A 13,336-nucleotide genomic window follows, 5' to 3' on the forward strand; every position below is an offset into this window, starting at 1 on the left:
GTGTTCCCCCTGGGTAACGCCAGGGATGCTTGACTGGCCTGCGGGCTGCAATAACGCTGCTTCTGTTGGTGCAGGCAAAACGCTGAGGTGGCCAGGTTACAGGAGTGGTGCGGCAAGCTGATGAACGAGCTCTCTGAGAAGTCAGAGGTGCTGCAGCAAGAGAAGCAGCTGAGGAAGAGCTGGAAGATGAAAGTGGCAGCCTTGGAGAGGCAGATGCAGCAGCTGCAGGTCAGGCAAGCGCCTGCAAACCTGCTCCCCCCGGGTGTGAGGGTGGGGGGGGAAGCCTAGGTGGTGCACCGTGCTGGGTGGTAGCCTCAGGTGAGAGAGGAAACCCAGTGGCCCCTGCCAGCGGGTGCTCACGAGGATGTGGGTGCTCCCTCTCGACTCTGAAGCCCTTGGTGCAGGAGGTAGAGCTTGTGGCTTTGTTGTTGTCACCGGGGTGTGGCTGGATTTGAGGTTTTTAGGGGTGTTTAAAGGACACCTCCCAGGTAGAGCCTCTGAGCACGCCGCTGGAGCAGTGGTGCATCGCTGGCTTGTGGCTACCGAGGCAGCTCAGTGGAGACCTGAGGTGACCCGAGATGTTTTGGAGGGGGGAGTGTCGCCAGACGGCCAAAGGAGACTCAGGCAGATGCCTTCTTTTGACTCCCATGTAGGAAAAACTAGGAAAAAAAAAAAGAAAGAACCGGGGCCAGGCAGCAAGCGAACTACAGGAGGGGCTGAAGGTTACCCAGGACCAACTGGCCAAAGGGAGAATGAAGAAGTGTAAAGAACAGCTTCAGGAAACGGTACTGGTGGTGGCCGCAGCCATCCCTCCCCTTGGTGCTGGTGGAGGGCAGGGGGAAGCGCGTGTCAGGCAGCGGTTGAAAACCGGAGACAAGGTGGCACTTGCTGCCAGAAACCATCTGGGTGGCTTTTGGGAAGCTCTGGGAGCACAGGAGATGGTGGTCATGGTTCTCCCTTCTCAAAAGGCAGGACCTGGCCCATCTGTGAAACGCTTTGATGCTTGAGCTGCCACGAGAATAAGGTCGAGACCCAGTTGAGTAACCCACCTCTCTTTTCCTTCTCCAGGGGGAAGAGGACAGTTTGAAGGAAGGGACTTCAGCTTGATGAGTCTGTGACCTAGACCTTACTGTCAGCTTACCAAAATGCCTTACACATTCCTAAAACTAAAACTAAAAATATATGCCTGATTTACTGTAGAAAAAAGTTGCAAGCCATTCGTGACCTAAAACCTAGTTTTGAAACTTAAAAAAAACCCCAAACACAAAAACCCAACCAGTAAACACTGCAGGCATATGTTTGTAAGAAAATCTTTATACTGTTTTGTACAACTACCGTTTGTTCCCAAGGGCACCGCACCGACCACATCGGGGCAGGCAGAACCCACAAATCTGTGAAAAGGGAAGACTCTGTTTGTACATCAACTGGTGAAATTATTTTTTTTCTTTGTTTTTACTTTTTTTGGTTTGTTTTGGGTTTTTTTTGTTTGTTGGAGTGCAAGAAGTGTGAAAGTGAGACCCAGCATGGAAGGAAGCCTCTCTTTGATGGGTGGCCCTTGGCACGTATCTTTTTGTGTATTTCTGGGTGTCGATGCATTTACAATGATGTAGTGAAAAGAGCTTATCCTTGCTTCATTTTCCCGGTTATTATTTACTAATTTTTTATTAAGTTTGCAAGCCAGCCAGGTGTTTGGGGTCACTGAAGAAGGACCCTGCTGTGGCCGGGAGCAGATCCTTTATTCCCCGCCTTGCTTGCTGTGCTGCAAACAGCCATCCCCTCTGTTTTTTCTCCAAGATACGCAAAGGAGAGAAGCCTTCCCTTCCAGCCACGAGTGTCCTCACACTGGCTGCACCCCGAGGTCCCCTGCCATGGGGTCAGGCTGAGCGTGGGGACAGGGCACAGCAGCGTGAGCGTGGGGACAGGGCACAGCAGCACAGCCTCGCCAGCCCAGCGCAGGCTGCTCCTGCTCTCTTAAGCCTCAGCGCACCCCTGAAATTCTGTCCCTGCGGGTGCTGTGTGGTAGTGGTCCTTGGGCACTGCCTTCTCTCTCCCCTTCTTGTGGCTTTCCTTTTGAAACTCCACACAAACCCACCCTTTTTTCCCCAGGTTTTCTTCTTTTTAAATAATTTTTCTTTTTTTTTTTTTATTTCAAGTTGGTTTATTGGGAAATGGCAGAGACCACGTCACAGCTTGGTGCCTGCCTCCTCACAATAAAGCTGCTGAGCCTGGCGCTGACATCAGTGGGATTTGAGGAGCTGGTGGGGGGAAAAGGCCCCCAGAGTACTTGGTACCTCTGGGGTGTGTGAAGAACCAAGGCCAGGAAGGGGGATGAAGGCCAGACCCGCCTCCATTTTGTTCCCAGAGAACTCTGCGTGTGCTCAGCCTCTATATTAGACACACCAGAGATTCCACGCAGGCAGCACTGGGTAGACACGTGTCCTGTCCCCCCAGCACTGCAGCTTTGGGGGTCATGATGGAGAAGGGATGTGCAAATCACACTTGGGCTGTGCGGTATGTGCATGACCTGTCTCTGGTCAGGCAAGAAAAAGGGGTCCTGCTGAATTCTGGCTGAGGGAATGGCAAGCTGAGAGCCCACCACCCACCACCACCCCTACTGCCTGGTGATTAACAGTGGTCAATTAATTACGGAGCAGACTCCAGCTGCTTAGAGTGCTTTCTCCTGTGTCTGGGAACACAGATCCTTGCGTCTTCTATTTCATGAGAAAGGAATGTCTCCTGTGATGGAAACGGAGCTTTTGAAATTGATGTGTCAGCTCCTTCCACCCCATCCCTGAAGGACCAGGCGTGTCCGAGAAGCAGGCCAACACAACCGTTGAGATGTTTCAAGCCCTGTTATCAGGCCCACAGGAGGATGTGTTCCCCCTGGGTAACGCCAGGGATGCTTGACTGGCCTGCGGGCTGCAATAACGCTGCTTCTGTTGGTGCAGGCAAAACGCTGAGGTGGCCAGGTTACAGGAGTGGTGCGGCAAGCTGATGAACGAGCTCTCTGAGAAGTCAGAGGTGCTGCAGCAAGAGGAGCAGCTGAGGAAGAGCTGGAAGATGAAAGTGGCAGCCTTGGAGAAGCAGATGCAGCAGCTGCAGGTCAGGCAAGCGCCTGCAAACCTGCTCCCCTCAGGGAGATGGGGCGGGTGGCTGAATTGTGTGGGATCCGTGGGGCTGGCCATGGGGAGAGCTCGGGGGGGGGGGGAGACGAACGTCTGCATTTGGATAGCGAGCTGCCTGGCGGACCTCTTCATTGCCTCCTGCCCCCTGTCAGTTTGTCACATGCAACGAGCTCTATTGCACATCCCCGGCAAAGCCCAGGGGGCACGCTGCGCTGGTGGGAGCCGTTCTTGCTCACCTGTGAAGCTCCCCAGCCGGCTGTGAGGGTAGGGGGGGAAGCCTAGATGGTGCACCGTGCTGGGTGGTAGCCTCAGGTGAGAGAGGAAACCCAGTGCCCCCTGCCAGCAGGTGCTCACGAGGATGTGGGTGCTCCCTCTCGACTCTGAAGCCCTTGGTGCAGGAGGTAGAGCTTGTGGCTTTGTTGTTGTCACCGGGGTGTGGCTGGATTTGGGTTTTTTAGGGGTGTTTAAAGGACACCTCCCAGGTAGAGCCTCTGAGCACGCCGCTGGAGCAGTGGCGCATCGCTGGCTTGTGGCCACTGAGGCTGGTAAGATGCATGGAGACGTCAGGTGAGCAGCGTAGTCCCCAGGAGGAAAAGGTACCTTGGGAAGGGGGTTTGCTGACCAAGGGGTGGTCGCTAGCGATCTTGAGGGCAGATCGAGCAAACCAAGGTTACTGCCAAATCCTATTAAAAGCCCGGAGGCCTCGCAATGGAAAGCGGGGGGCAGGACGGAATAAGGCAGAATCTCACAGTAATAAGTTAAAAAAAGGGGGACCTCATAGCAGAAAGTAAGGGAAACTTTGCGTCGGGAAAAAGGAAAACAGGGGAGTAACAAAATCTTAAATAATTCATTACCAATAATCGTTTTTATTATCTGTTACATAATCTGCACAAGGCACTCCAGAAGCAGCCATGGCCCTCACGGAGCCTCCTGGCCAAAAGGCTTCAGTCTTGAGGGCAAAGGCTGAAGAGTGCACGAAAGTGAGAGAGACACAGGGGCAAGCACTTGTCCCACCTTGTAACATCACTTGTCGGCATCTTCTCATCTGACCCCAGGCTGCAAAGGGTTGCAGCTCCGCTTGTAAATTACTGGGTACCATTACAGCGGTATTATCAAGCAAGGAACAACGTTACAGTAGCAAAAAGACACGGCTTTGCCCTTGGCTGGGGAGGCACACTGGGACAGCCTCCAGCGCCAGACCATTTTTAGCAAAACAATCACAAATACAATTAACTTCTTAGCTGACTTGTCTACAAAGAGGGGAAGGCTCCATACGATAAGCAGCACTCACTATTACTCTGCTGCAGAATTTAGTTCTTCCAGAGGTAATACACTCTGTTTTGCCAGCATCTAACAGCAAACCATGTAACACGAAGATGCGGAGTTAAGGTACCTGTAAATGCACTGGTTTTGTTTCCTGGCTTTTGTGCTTCCCAGGGCTGTCCTGTGTTGTGCAGCTCTGATATTTTCCAATGTTTTTATATTTGGATATAGTAATTGCTAACACAGAGCCTAAGGCTAGCAATCACAACATCTATTTACAACATGCACACTGGCTGTGTGCACCTGTTCCACCAGCCTCCCATTTGCTTCAAACATGTCAGTCTCCCTGAGGACACGTTCAATGAGAAACCACCCCCCTACCCTGCAGAGCCCTGCTTTACTTGCTGCCAAGCCTCCTGCATCCCCCTGGGCAGATTACTTTTGGAAGGCTGGCCAGGGAATATTTACCAGCTATTGAATCAACAGAGTTCAGCCACATGCCAACATTTCATGCTGTTACCTAAACGGTGTCGGAACTCTCAGAACTCCATCAAAACAGAAGTGGTTTGCACTTTGGTATTAAAAGTTATGTCCAGGCCTGAACACCTCGTTGGGAGCTGGGCCACACAGCAGGCTCCTCTGGGCAAAGATTTCTTTTCTAAGCAGCCGTTATGCAAGTACCAATCTGTGAAAAAATTTTGAAACTCAAAGAGAGAGAACCTTGATTTGACATAGTGCTCTTGCTGCACGTTCCGTAGAAGGGAAGTCACCCACATCTCTAGATCTAACGGAAAGTAGGAAAGAGGCACCAAGTGCCAGGTTCTGCGTGTGGGCTGGGGCAATACCAAGCGCAGGCACAGGCTGGGCAGAGAATGGATGGAGAGCAGCCCTGAGGAGAAGGACTGTGGGGTGTTGGTGGATGAGAAGCTCAACTTGGCCCAGCAACGTGTGCTTGCAGCACAGAAAGCCAACCATGCCGTGGGCTACATCCCCAGCAGGGCGAGGGAGGGGATTCTCCCCCTCTGCTCTGCTCTGCTCTGCTCTCGTGAGACCCTCCCCGTGCAGTGCTGTGTCTTCTCTGAGGCCCTCAACATAAGAAAGACATGAAGCTGTTGGAGCAAGTCCAGAGGAGACCGTGGAGATGCTCAGAGGGCTGGAGCCCCTCTGCTGTGCAGACAGGCTGAGGGAGTTTGGTTTGTTCAGCCTGGAGAAGAAATGGCTCCAGGGAGACCTTAGAGCAGCTCCCCGTACCTGAAGGGACTGACAGGAAAGCTGGAGGGGTGTAGAGGGATTTTTAAAGGACCGAGGACATATGTTACCGTTGTCCAGGTTGGACAACCAAGGCCTGTTAGTTGAAGCTGCAGAGCAACTTTAAATTGTCCTTGGAACAAGCAGTGTGAGAAATAAAACAAGCTATGCGTGAACAAGAAGCCAGGTGCAGAGCAAGTCCTGGGAACCGCAGAATCGACACAGTCATTGGCACACTCTGATCAGGTGCCTGCAGCATGTGACACGGGTGCCCGCATGGCCAGAGTCTTTTATCCAATCACCTGTGTGTAAAGTCGGGTGGGCGGCCGGTTTAAGTTATAAATACGACCTGTTTGTTTAATAAAGTGAGCACGGCACGTAGCCATATTGGTGTGATTGTCGTGAATTGGCTGACTCTCCACGGGGGACCTTCTTTGCCTGGTGTCACCCGTCTGGAGATGCACCAGGATCCCTGGAGCTTCTGACCCCCCCCAACCCTCCCATCTGTTGCCCTCATCCCCACTCCCAAGCAGTGCAAGTATGTCCCAAAAGGCGTTGCCTCCAGTTAATGGCGAGAGGAGAAAAGAGACCGCTATAAACTTGTAGGATGTGTCAGGGCAGCGACTGTTACAGGCAGGTTTAAAGAAACACGCATGGAGGGGCCCTTGGTACTCTGGAGGCAGAGGGGACTGCACATGCAGGTGGGGAGGCCGGGGGAAAATGCTAATGAGTGAGAGGTGGTTAGCAGCAGTCAGAAGCTGCTGATTATCCCACGCTCCAGCTTGTTCTCAGGAGAGCTGGGAAACTCTCTCTTTGATCCTCCTGCATTTCATCTGATAATTGGATGGGGGTTCCAGATGTTACTGCTGAGCATTTCAGAGAGCTGATGGAAAGACATATCTTGAATCAAGGGGCCTTGGACAATCCCAGAGGTATTTTCAGTGCTTTGCTAAAGGAGTGGGACACCATTCACCTTCTTGTCCCTGTTGAGTTATTGCTAGGGTTCATTTGTATTGTCCCCTGAATGGCCTTTTCTTTACCATATACATCCATAAGCTTCCACCCTTTTTTACTCAAGTTTCACAGAGAACAGAGCTGAATCTTTATTTCCTTCTGCTTAGAAGAGCTTTGAATTGGATTGAGTTTGTGTGTCATTGCTGCAGCTCTGTATGACTATTTCAATAAATGGATTTACTGATTTAGTGGCATTTAGTGGTAGCGACTGCAGCAGCAAGTCTGAAGATGCCTCCAAGAACATCAATGGAAAGGGAATTTTGAATTTGTCATTGCAAATATGCATGTTGAAAGCCTGATTCTGGCACCTAGATCTTTTCATGAACAGTACATCCAACCAAAGCAAAACACCTTGAAATACAAAGATGTAGGTTTTGTAATAAGTTGCTCATTGATGGGCCACAGATCAAGGTTTTAGCAGAAATCAGCTGGGGAAGATTTTTCCTGTCTATTCCAGGAGGAGACAAATCCAATCCCAAAACGCCTGGTCTCACAGAAGCTCAGATTACAGACTGTCATTGCAGGTTTCTTTGGATTTCCAGAATTTCTCCTGTGGCACAGTACTGGATGAATGGAGAATGACAGAGACTGAGAAAGGTCTGTTGGCTTGAAAAAAAGTTACAACAGTTATCAGCGTAGTTAAAGTACTGTAGGTGTAACAGCATGATCTCTATTATTATTCCAAAGAATAATGCCTTTCCCCAGTTGAGTAACACAAATAAGATCAGAAAAGTGCCTCTTTTGGAAAAGCATCCCGAGTGGGAGTTATGCAGTATGAAATGGCTGTATAATTTTAATGGTAAATTTCTTAGTGCAGACAAGCCCCGCTCTTGTAACAGTCCCGGGGCATGTCACAAAAGAGGGCATTAGTGTTACTAAAGGGCCAACAGTCTTCTAGGGAAATGTTTTCCATAATCAGCTATAATGTGAAATTATACAGTGCCTAGATACCATAGTGACATAGATAGATAGATGGGATGTGTCAGCTACTCCCTGTAACAACGTCTTGAAGATCTCTTTATGGATGAAAACACCCAGTCACACACTTATCGTCAAGGCTTGTAGCTCCAGATGGAAGAAAAAGCTGCATTCACCCAGGCATGCCCATTCTTGTCTGTTTTACTTGGCGGTTGACCACGGGCACTGCATGGAGCCGTGTCCACTTCCAGGACTGCTGATAAGCAGGAGACTGGGACCCATCATCCCTGTGTTCTCATGAGGCAGAACAAGAGCACAGAGGGGAGAGAGTGTCTCTGTCCTCTGTAAAATGTTGTGTTTGCCTCCTGAGATAAAGGTTAAAATGCACAGAAGAATCCTCAGCAAGGGGTACCAAAGGTAACATCTCTGGTGGTGCTGAGACACCCAGGGAACAGGGATGGGAACCTCTCAGCCCTGAGCCACTCTGGAGTTACAGTTGAGGAGGCAAGTGGTGGAATCTAAAACTGGTTCACACTGCAGAGTCTGTGAACGCACTATGGGTACCACAGTCCTTGACTTCTTGAATACGAGCTCTGCTCTGCAAAGAATATGACAGGAAGCAAATACTGAGGAATTTTCAGCATGGATGGCTGGGAGTTAAACAGACTTCTGTGCTGATCTCCATAATCAAGGGCAGGCTGTCTTGCTCCTGCAGCTGAGATTTGGGGCTGGTTTTATGCATTTTTTTGGGAATCTTTTTTTCTTAGATGATGTGAATCTTCATGTCTGGGCACTGGAGCACAAGCTGTTTCTAGTAGGTCATGCAGATCTCTTTCCCTGCTTTGTCTTGATACAGGCGTTCCAGCTGCTGAAGCCATTTTGGGGCTTTCATGCAGCAGTGGCTGCCATCAGCTCAAAGTGAAGATAAAACTGCACTGCTGAACGGGTCTAAAATGTGCAAAAAGGTGTGGGGCATGCACAAAACTGTATCTTAGTTTGAACGATGTGCTTGCTTGCTTATTTTCCTGCCACCACAATAAGCAGGATGGGGCCTATGCCTGTGCTTGATGAGACTCCTCCAAAGAAACCCCCGTTGGTGATTCATTTAGTTTAAACCCCTTTTTCTCTCAGTAGAATTAAGGATCTGGACAGATGTCAGCCGTTTTGGAAAGGACTCCTGAGTTGCTGTCCCAGAGTTGGCCTTACGACTTCTAGTATCTAGAACCTCCTCCTAGTGTACCACACCAGACGTCCTGACAGCAACAGCATAGGGTGTTTCTTCTGTGAGGATGGAAGCAAACGGTAGGGGCATATGCAGACTATGAGCATTAGCCATGGGGACCAGGAAACGAAGGGAGTGAAGGGAGGAGAAAGAATGAAGGCTCAGCCCAGAATAAAGTGGATATAACATCCCTAACCAAGCCCATTTACCTGGATTTGCACTGTGTCCTGGACTTCTCAAGGTTGACGCTAATAGGGTCACATTCATGTTACAGAGAGAAATGAGTGGCCTGGTTTGCATTACTGTATTTCATGAAGCAAACTACAAATCTGATCAGAATGAGGTATAAAATTGCAGATGTATATAGCCTCTCTGTGTGTGTGTGTTTATGTGCACGTGTGTACAAACACACAGATTACTTCCAAGAAGCACAATGTATTTGTGGTAGTCTGAAGGTTAATCCAGACTGGGACTTGATTTCCATATTCATTCACTGAGAACCCATACAATCTTTGTAGTAAACAACAAAACCCCCAAATATATTGGAACAATGAGCATTCCTGCAGTCAAATACAGCAAATTCCCTGATGAGTTATGCTAGGTCTACTCTCTCAGGTATTAGCAGGAGAGAGAGGGAGAATCTTGCACTCAAAAACTTAAAGATCCATAAAGATGTTCTTTTTTTTAGCAAGTAATAATTCTTTGGAAATTAAGGCTATTTAAAAGCAATACCATCCCAATAAATGCATTCAGTTACTTTGTCAAGACAATTTTATATTTGTTTCCTATGATGTTGCCATGTGCATCCTAATCAGTGTTTTGCTGTAATTGTAATTAGAGACCATACCTCAGAGGCAGACTCCTTAAAAACTGAATGAAAGTAGCAAGCAGTGGGTGGTAACAGAACTGAGTGTCTTCTGCATATTTACAATGGATTAGGCTTTTTTATTTGAGGGTCAGTGCAGCCTTAACCTATATGCAGTGGTTTATGGCTAATGCCAGCATTGCTTCTGGGTGCAAAGCATGTGTGAGAAATTTCTGCATGCTTGATGTACTTAAAAGGGAAGACAGGAACTTAAGAAGATCTCTTTCCTGCCCTACTCATTTTCCATAATTGGCCCCAACTTCCTCCTAAGTCTTTTCCAGGTAGTGAAAAATGAAATGTGTGTTGGAACCCAGCTTTTTGCCCCTTCAGCTGTTGGCACATCTGTTCATCTGCTGAGGATGAGATGCACGTTACCATATGGCTGAAATGTTAGCGACTGAATTTCTGATGACTGCTTCCATAAAGCCAAACTAATGTTTCAGCAGCATGTCTCTTACCAATTGATATGCACAGAACCTCAGGTTTGATATTTTAGCTCTTCCTCTCTTTTTCAGGGCACAAAAAAAAAGAAAAATTAGCCTTCTTGTTTACCCAGAATCTATTCTCTGAGTGCACATGCCCGTGCATCTCTGTGTGTCTGTGTCTAACACGGGATGGCCCTTGGTGCCAGGCTGTCACTACTACTGCGTGTGTCAAGTGCTACAGGACTGTAGCTGTTCCCCTCATTTTATCCGCAGCTATGGCTAACTCTGTGCTACAGACAACAGACGAAAGGAATAGTTTTTGCAAACAGCACAATGTTCAAAATGCCTTTTTATCCTTTTCTTTTGGTGCAAAACTTTAAAGTTTTTGACTATGTACAGAGTAGTTTTCTAAGTGTGTGCTGACAACGTATTTATTTGCATGTGTGCCTTTTGAGTGTGAAGAGTGAGTGAAAATGCTTTGTGCCATGTCTGGATGCAGATTAGTTTTGGCTAGGAAAAGGAAGATGTATGACAAACAAAATCTTTTTCTCCTGCTGTGAACAAAATAGTTATTTCTAAGTATTTTCCAAAGAGTTTAGGATGAACAATTTTAGGCATCAGGCATGAAAATTATGCGCAAACTGCATGCTCTGACATTTCTGCATTTGCTGCTTGTGGTGCATTGTGGCTCATAATTACTTGGTTTTGCTCAGTGACTGAGCTATTGAATTTGAGAGAAACAGAGCTATAGAAATCTATAGTATGAGATGGAAATGAATGAAGAGTGTGAGCACCTGAAGAGCAGTACTTCCCCGCTCTGCTTTACAGAGATGTTTTCTCTCTGTTTCATGAGTGAAGAACCTGAGTTTGGAGTCACTAGGTGAATTGCTAGCGTCACACAGTGATGCAAAATAGGCAGAAATAGAAATGGGAATGCCTGACTCCACATGTAGAAAAGTTCAGGTTTGGAAGTCTGACAAACAAATAAAAGTTGGTGCTAACTAGTTGCAGCAGGCAGCTTCTCTTGTCCACAAGCATGCTGCATTTGCTATGAAGCAATGCAAAGGAAGGAGCAGAAAAGTTGCTCATCTTCCAAGGAACTCAAATCCCCATGAGAAGATTCAAACGTGTAAATGCCTGCTTACATATTTTTTTTGAAATTCCCTTTATTTAGTTTTTGTTATTCTTTTCTTAATCTCATCTAAGTTTTTGTTTGATTTAAGCACTCTGTTGCAGTGTAGTCACAGCAACAAGTTTACTTCATTGAGTCTCTTTTTTAGGAATGTAAGATTTAAAAGAAAAGAAAAACAAATTCAGACAAGATAAGCCTTCATGTGGTCCTGACCCAGCATTTATTCATAGTCATGGAGGAGGTGTGAGTGAGGAGTGAGCGCAAAGTTGTTCATGTGCATTTGTCTCCTTGAGTTCACTGGAGGCTCTGCTTGTGCCTGTGACTGTTTGTAGGTATGCCTTTGAGTATGTTGTGTCCAAATACGATGTACATGGTAGAAGAGACCATGTAAGAGTTCTGGTCACAGTGACGCTGAAGTTACAGTTGCCTGCCTGTACCGGCGTTGATCTAGGTAGTCCATGAAACAATCACAGAGAAAGCACAGCAGCACAAACTTCAGTGAGAATTCCCTACACAAACGTAGGTCCGCGTTGATGGAGCTCCTATGTGATGTCTTCTCAGAGTACCAGTGTTAATTTAGGAACATTGAACTATGGCAGACGGGCACTTGCAGTCATATCTGAAACTGCAGTATAGACACAGCTCTGACTAGGGCCTATCTGTACACAGTTTCACATTGCTGTAACAGTAATTGTTCAGAAACATTCCTAGCGGCATTTGCACAGCTCTCTCCTGGGGTGCAGTTTTACTAGTGAAGAGGTGATGCATGCTCATCCCACCATTAGTAGGGCAGTGACTACACTACATCAGTTTCTAGAAGAGGAGAATAAGAACAATACAAAACCTGTCTGCAGAGATGCCCAGTGAACGATTGAAAGACTTTTGAACGTGTCAGCTCTAATTAATGTGTTTGACAGCTGTAAGCCAGCTCAGGTGGTGTGTACTTTAGCACCCCCTAAATTGGTCAAGGCAGGTTCTACCTAGTGTTTAATTTGATCTTTCTAGCATGTATTAAAAGCAGTCACACCTTGATTGCACTAGACTCTTCTGAAACACTACTTCCAAAGGAGTAGCTAACAAGGTTCACCTGCCTATCCTAAAAAAAGTGCTGTTTGTCCACATTTGTATATGCATGTGAATTAAGGGAGAGACCCATGGCTTATTTGTCTGTGGCACTGTTTGATGTTGGGATGGCATGCCTAATGTTATCATCTTTCCAACGGTCACAATTTTTTAATTGTTTTAACCCAGCAACAGATTCCAACCATACCCAGATTCTTGGATAACCAGTTTTTCAGGGTATCTTTTTGTTACTGTGATTGTAGGAGGGAAGGCAGGCGGGAAGTTAGGGAAGTGGAGTAGCACAGAGTATATACACAAGTGTTGGGACACAGCCAAGCTTTAGATTAATACGTGACTGTCGTTTCACCATCTTTTGATACACGGAGTTTTTCTGAGCAGTGGTGCAGAGTGGAGTAGCACAAACAAAGGCTTTAAGGGAAAGAGAGAATCTGGTGGAGGCTTTCTTCTGCATTACATCTCTGGTATCTCAAGTCTTTCACAACAGTTATGAATTAGCAATAAATAACCTCTGAGGACAGAGGAATAGAGAAGGATGCATTTTTAATTGCAGGATGCACAAAGAAGTATAGTAAATGCAGAGAGAAGTACAGGGAAGCTGTCCAGCAACTGGGACTCCAAAGGTGGCAGCTCTTGCCTTACAATGGTCAGAGAGAACAGTTACTATAAGAGCAGCTTTGATACTTAAAGCCTTATTCCATTAGTGATTTCTGTAAATGTGTTTTTTACATCATAGAGACATCACTTGAGTGTAGCTAAACTTCTTGTTTCCCAAAACCTTTGCAGAGAAGGGCAATCTCTTGCTCTATTGTGGAGGACTAGAACACTGAAGTGTCAAGTCAGTAAAAATTTGCTGCTGGTTTTAAGGGAAATCGGATTGTGCCCTTTAAACTTCTTGTACAGATCTCAAGGTTGATTCTGATCTACATAACCCCAAGACAGCTGAACTTCAACCAGTAAGGAAGAGCGGCGCATCAGTCCTCCTACCATCTCATAGGTTTTCCAGTGCCATGTCCTTTGACAGCACATCACAAAGCAAAATGG

At 47.2% G+C, this 13,336-nt stretch overlaps 1 protein-coding gene across 1 annotated transcript in view; it reads left to right on the forward strand.

Moving 5' to 3' along the window:
* The window catches only part of LOC308057406 (ribosome-binding protein 1-like), a 33,003-nt gene extending 32,344 nt beyond the window's left edge, over positions 1-659 (forward strand). Inside the window, exon 7 of the mRNA XM_080411520.1 lies at positions 75-659. Within this exon, the coding sequence (XP_080267646.1) occupies positions 75-288 (214 nt within the window). The 3' untranslated portion in view covers positions 289-659. The remainder of the gene's footprint in view (positions 1-74) is intronic.
* Positions 660-13,336: the final 12,677 nt, after the last annotated feature.

Source organism: Falco punctatus (assembly GCF_963210335.1).
Source record: "Falco punctatus genome assembly, contig: scaffold_88, whole genome shotgun sequence".
Taxonomy (NCBI): domain Eukaryota; kingdom Metazoa; phylum Chordata; class Aves; order Falconiformes; family Falconidae; genus Falco; species Falco punctatus.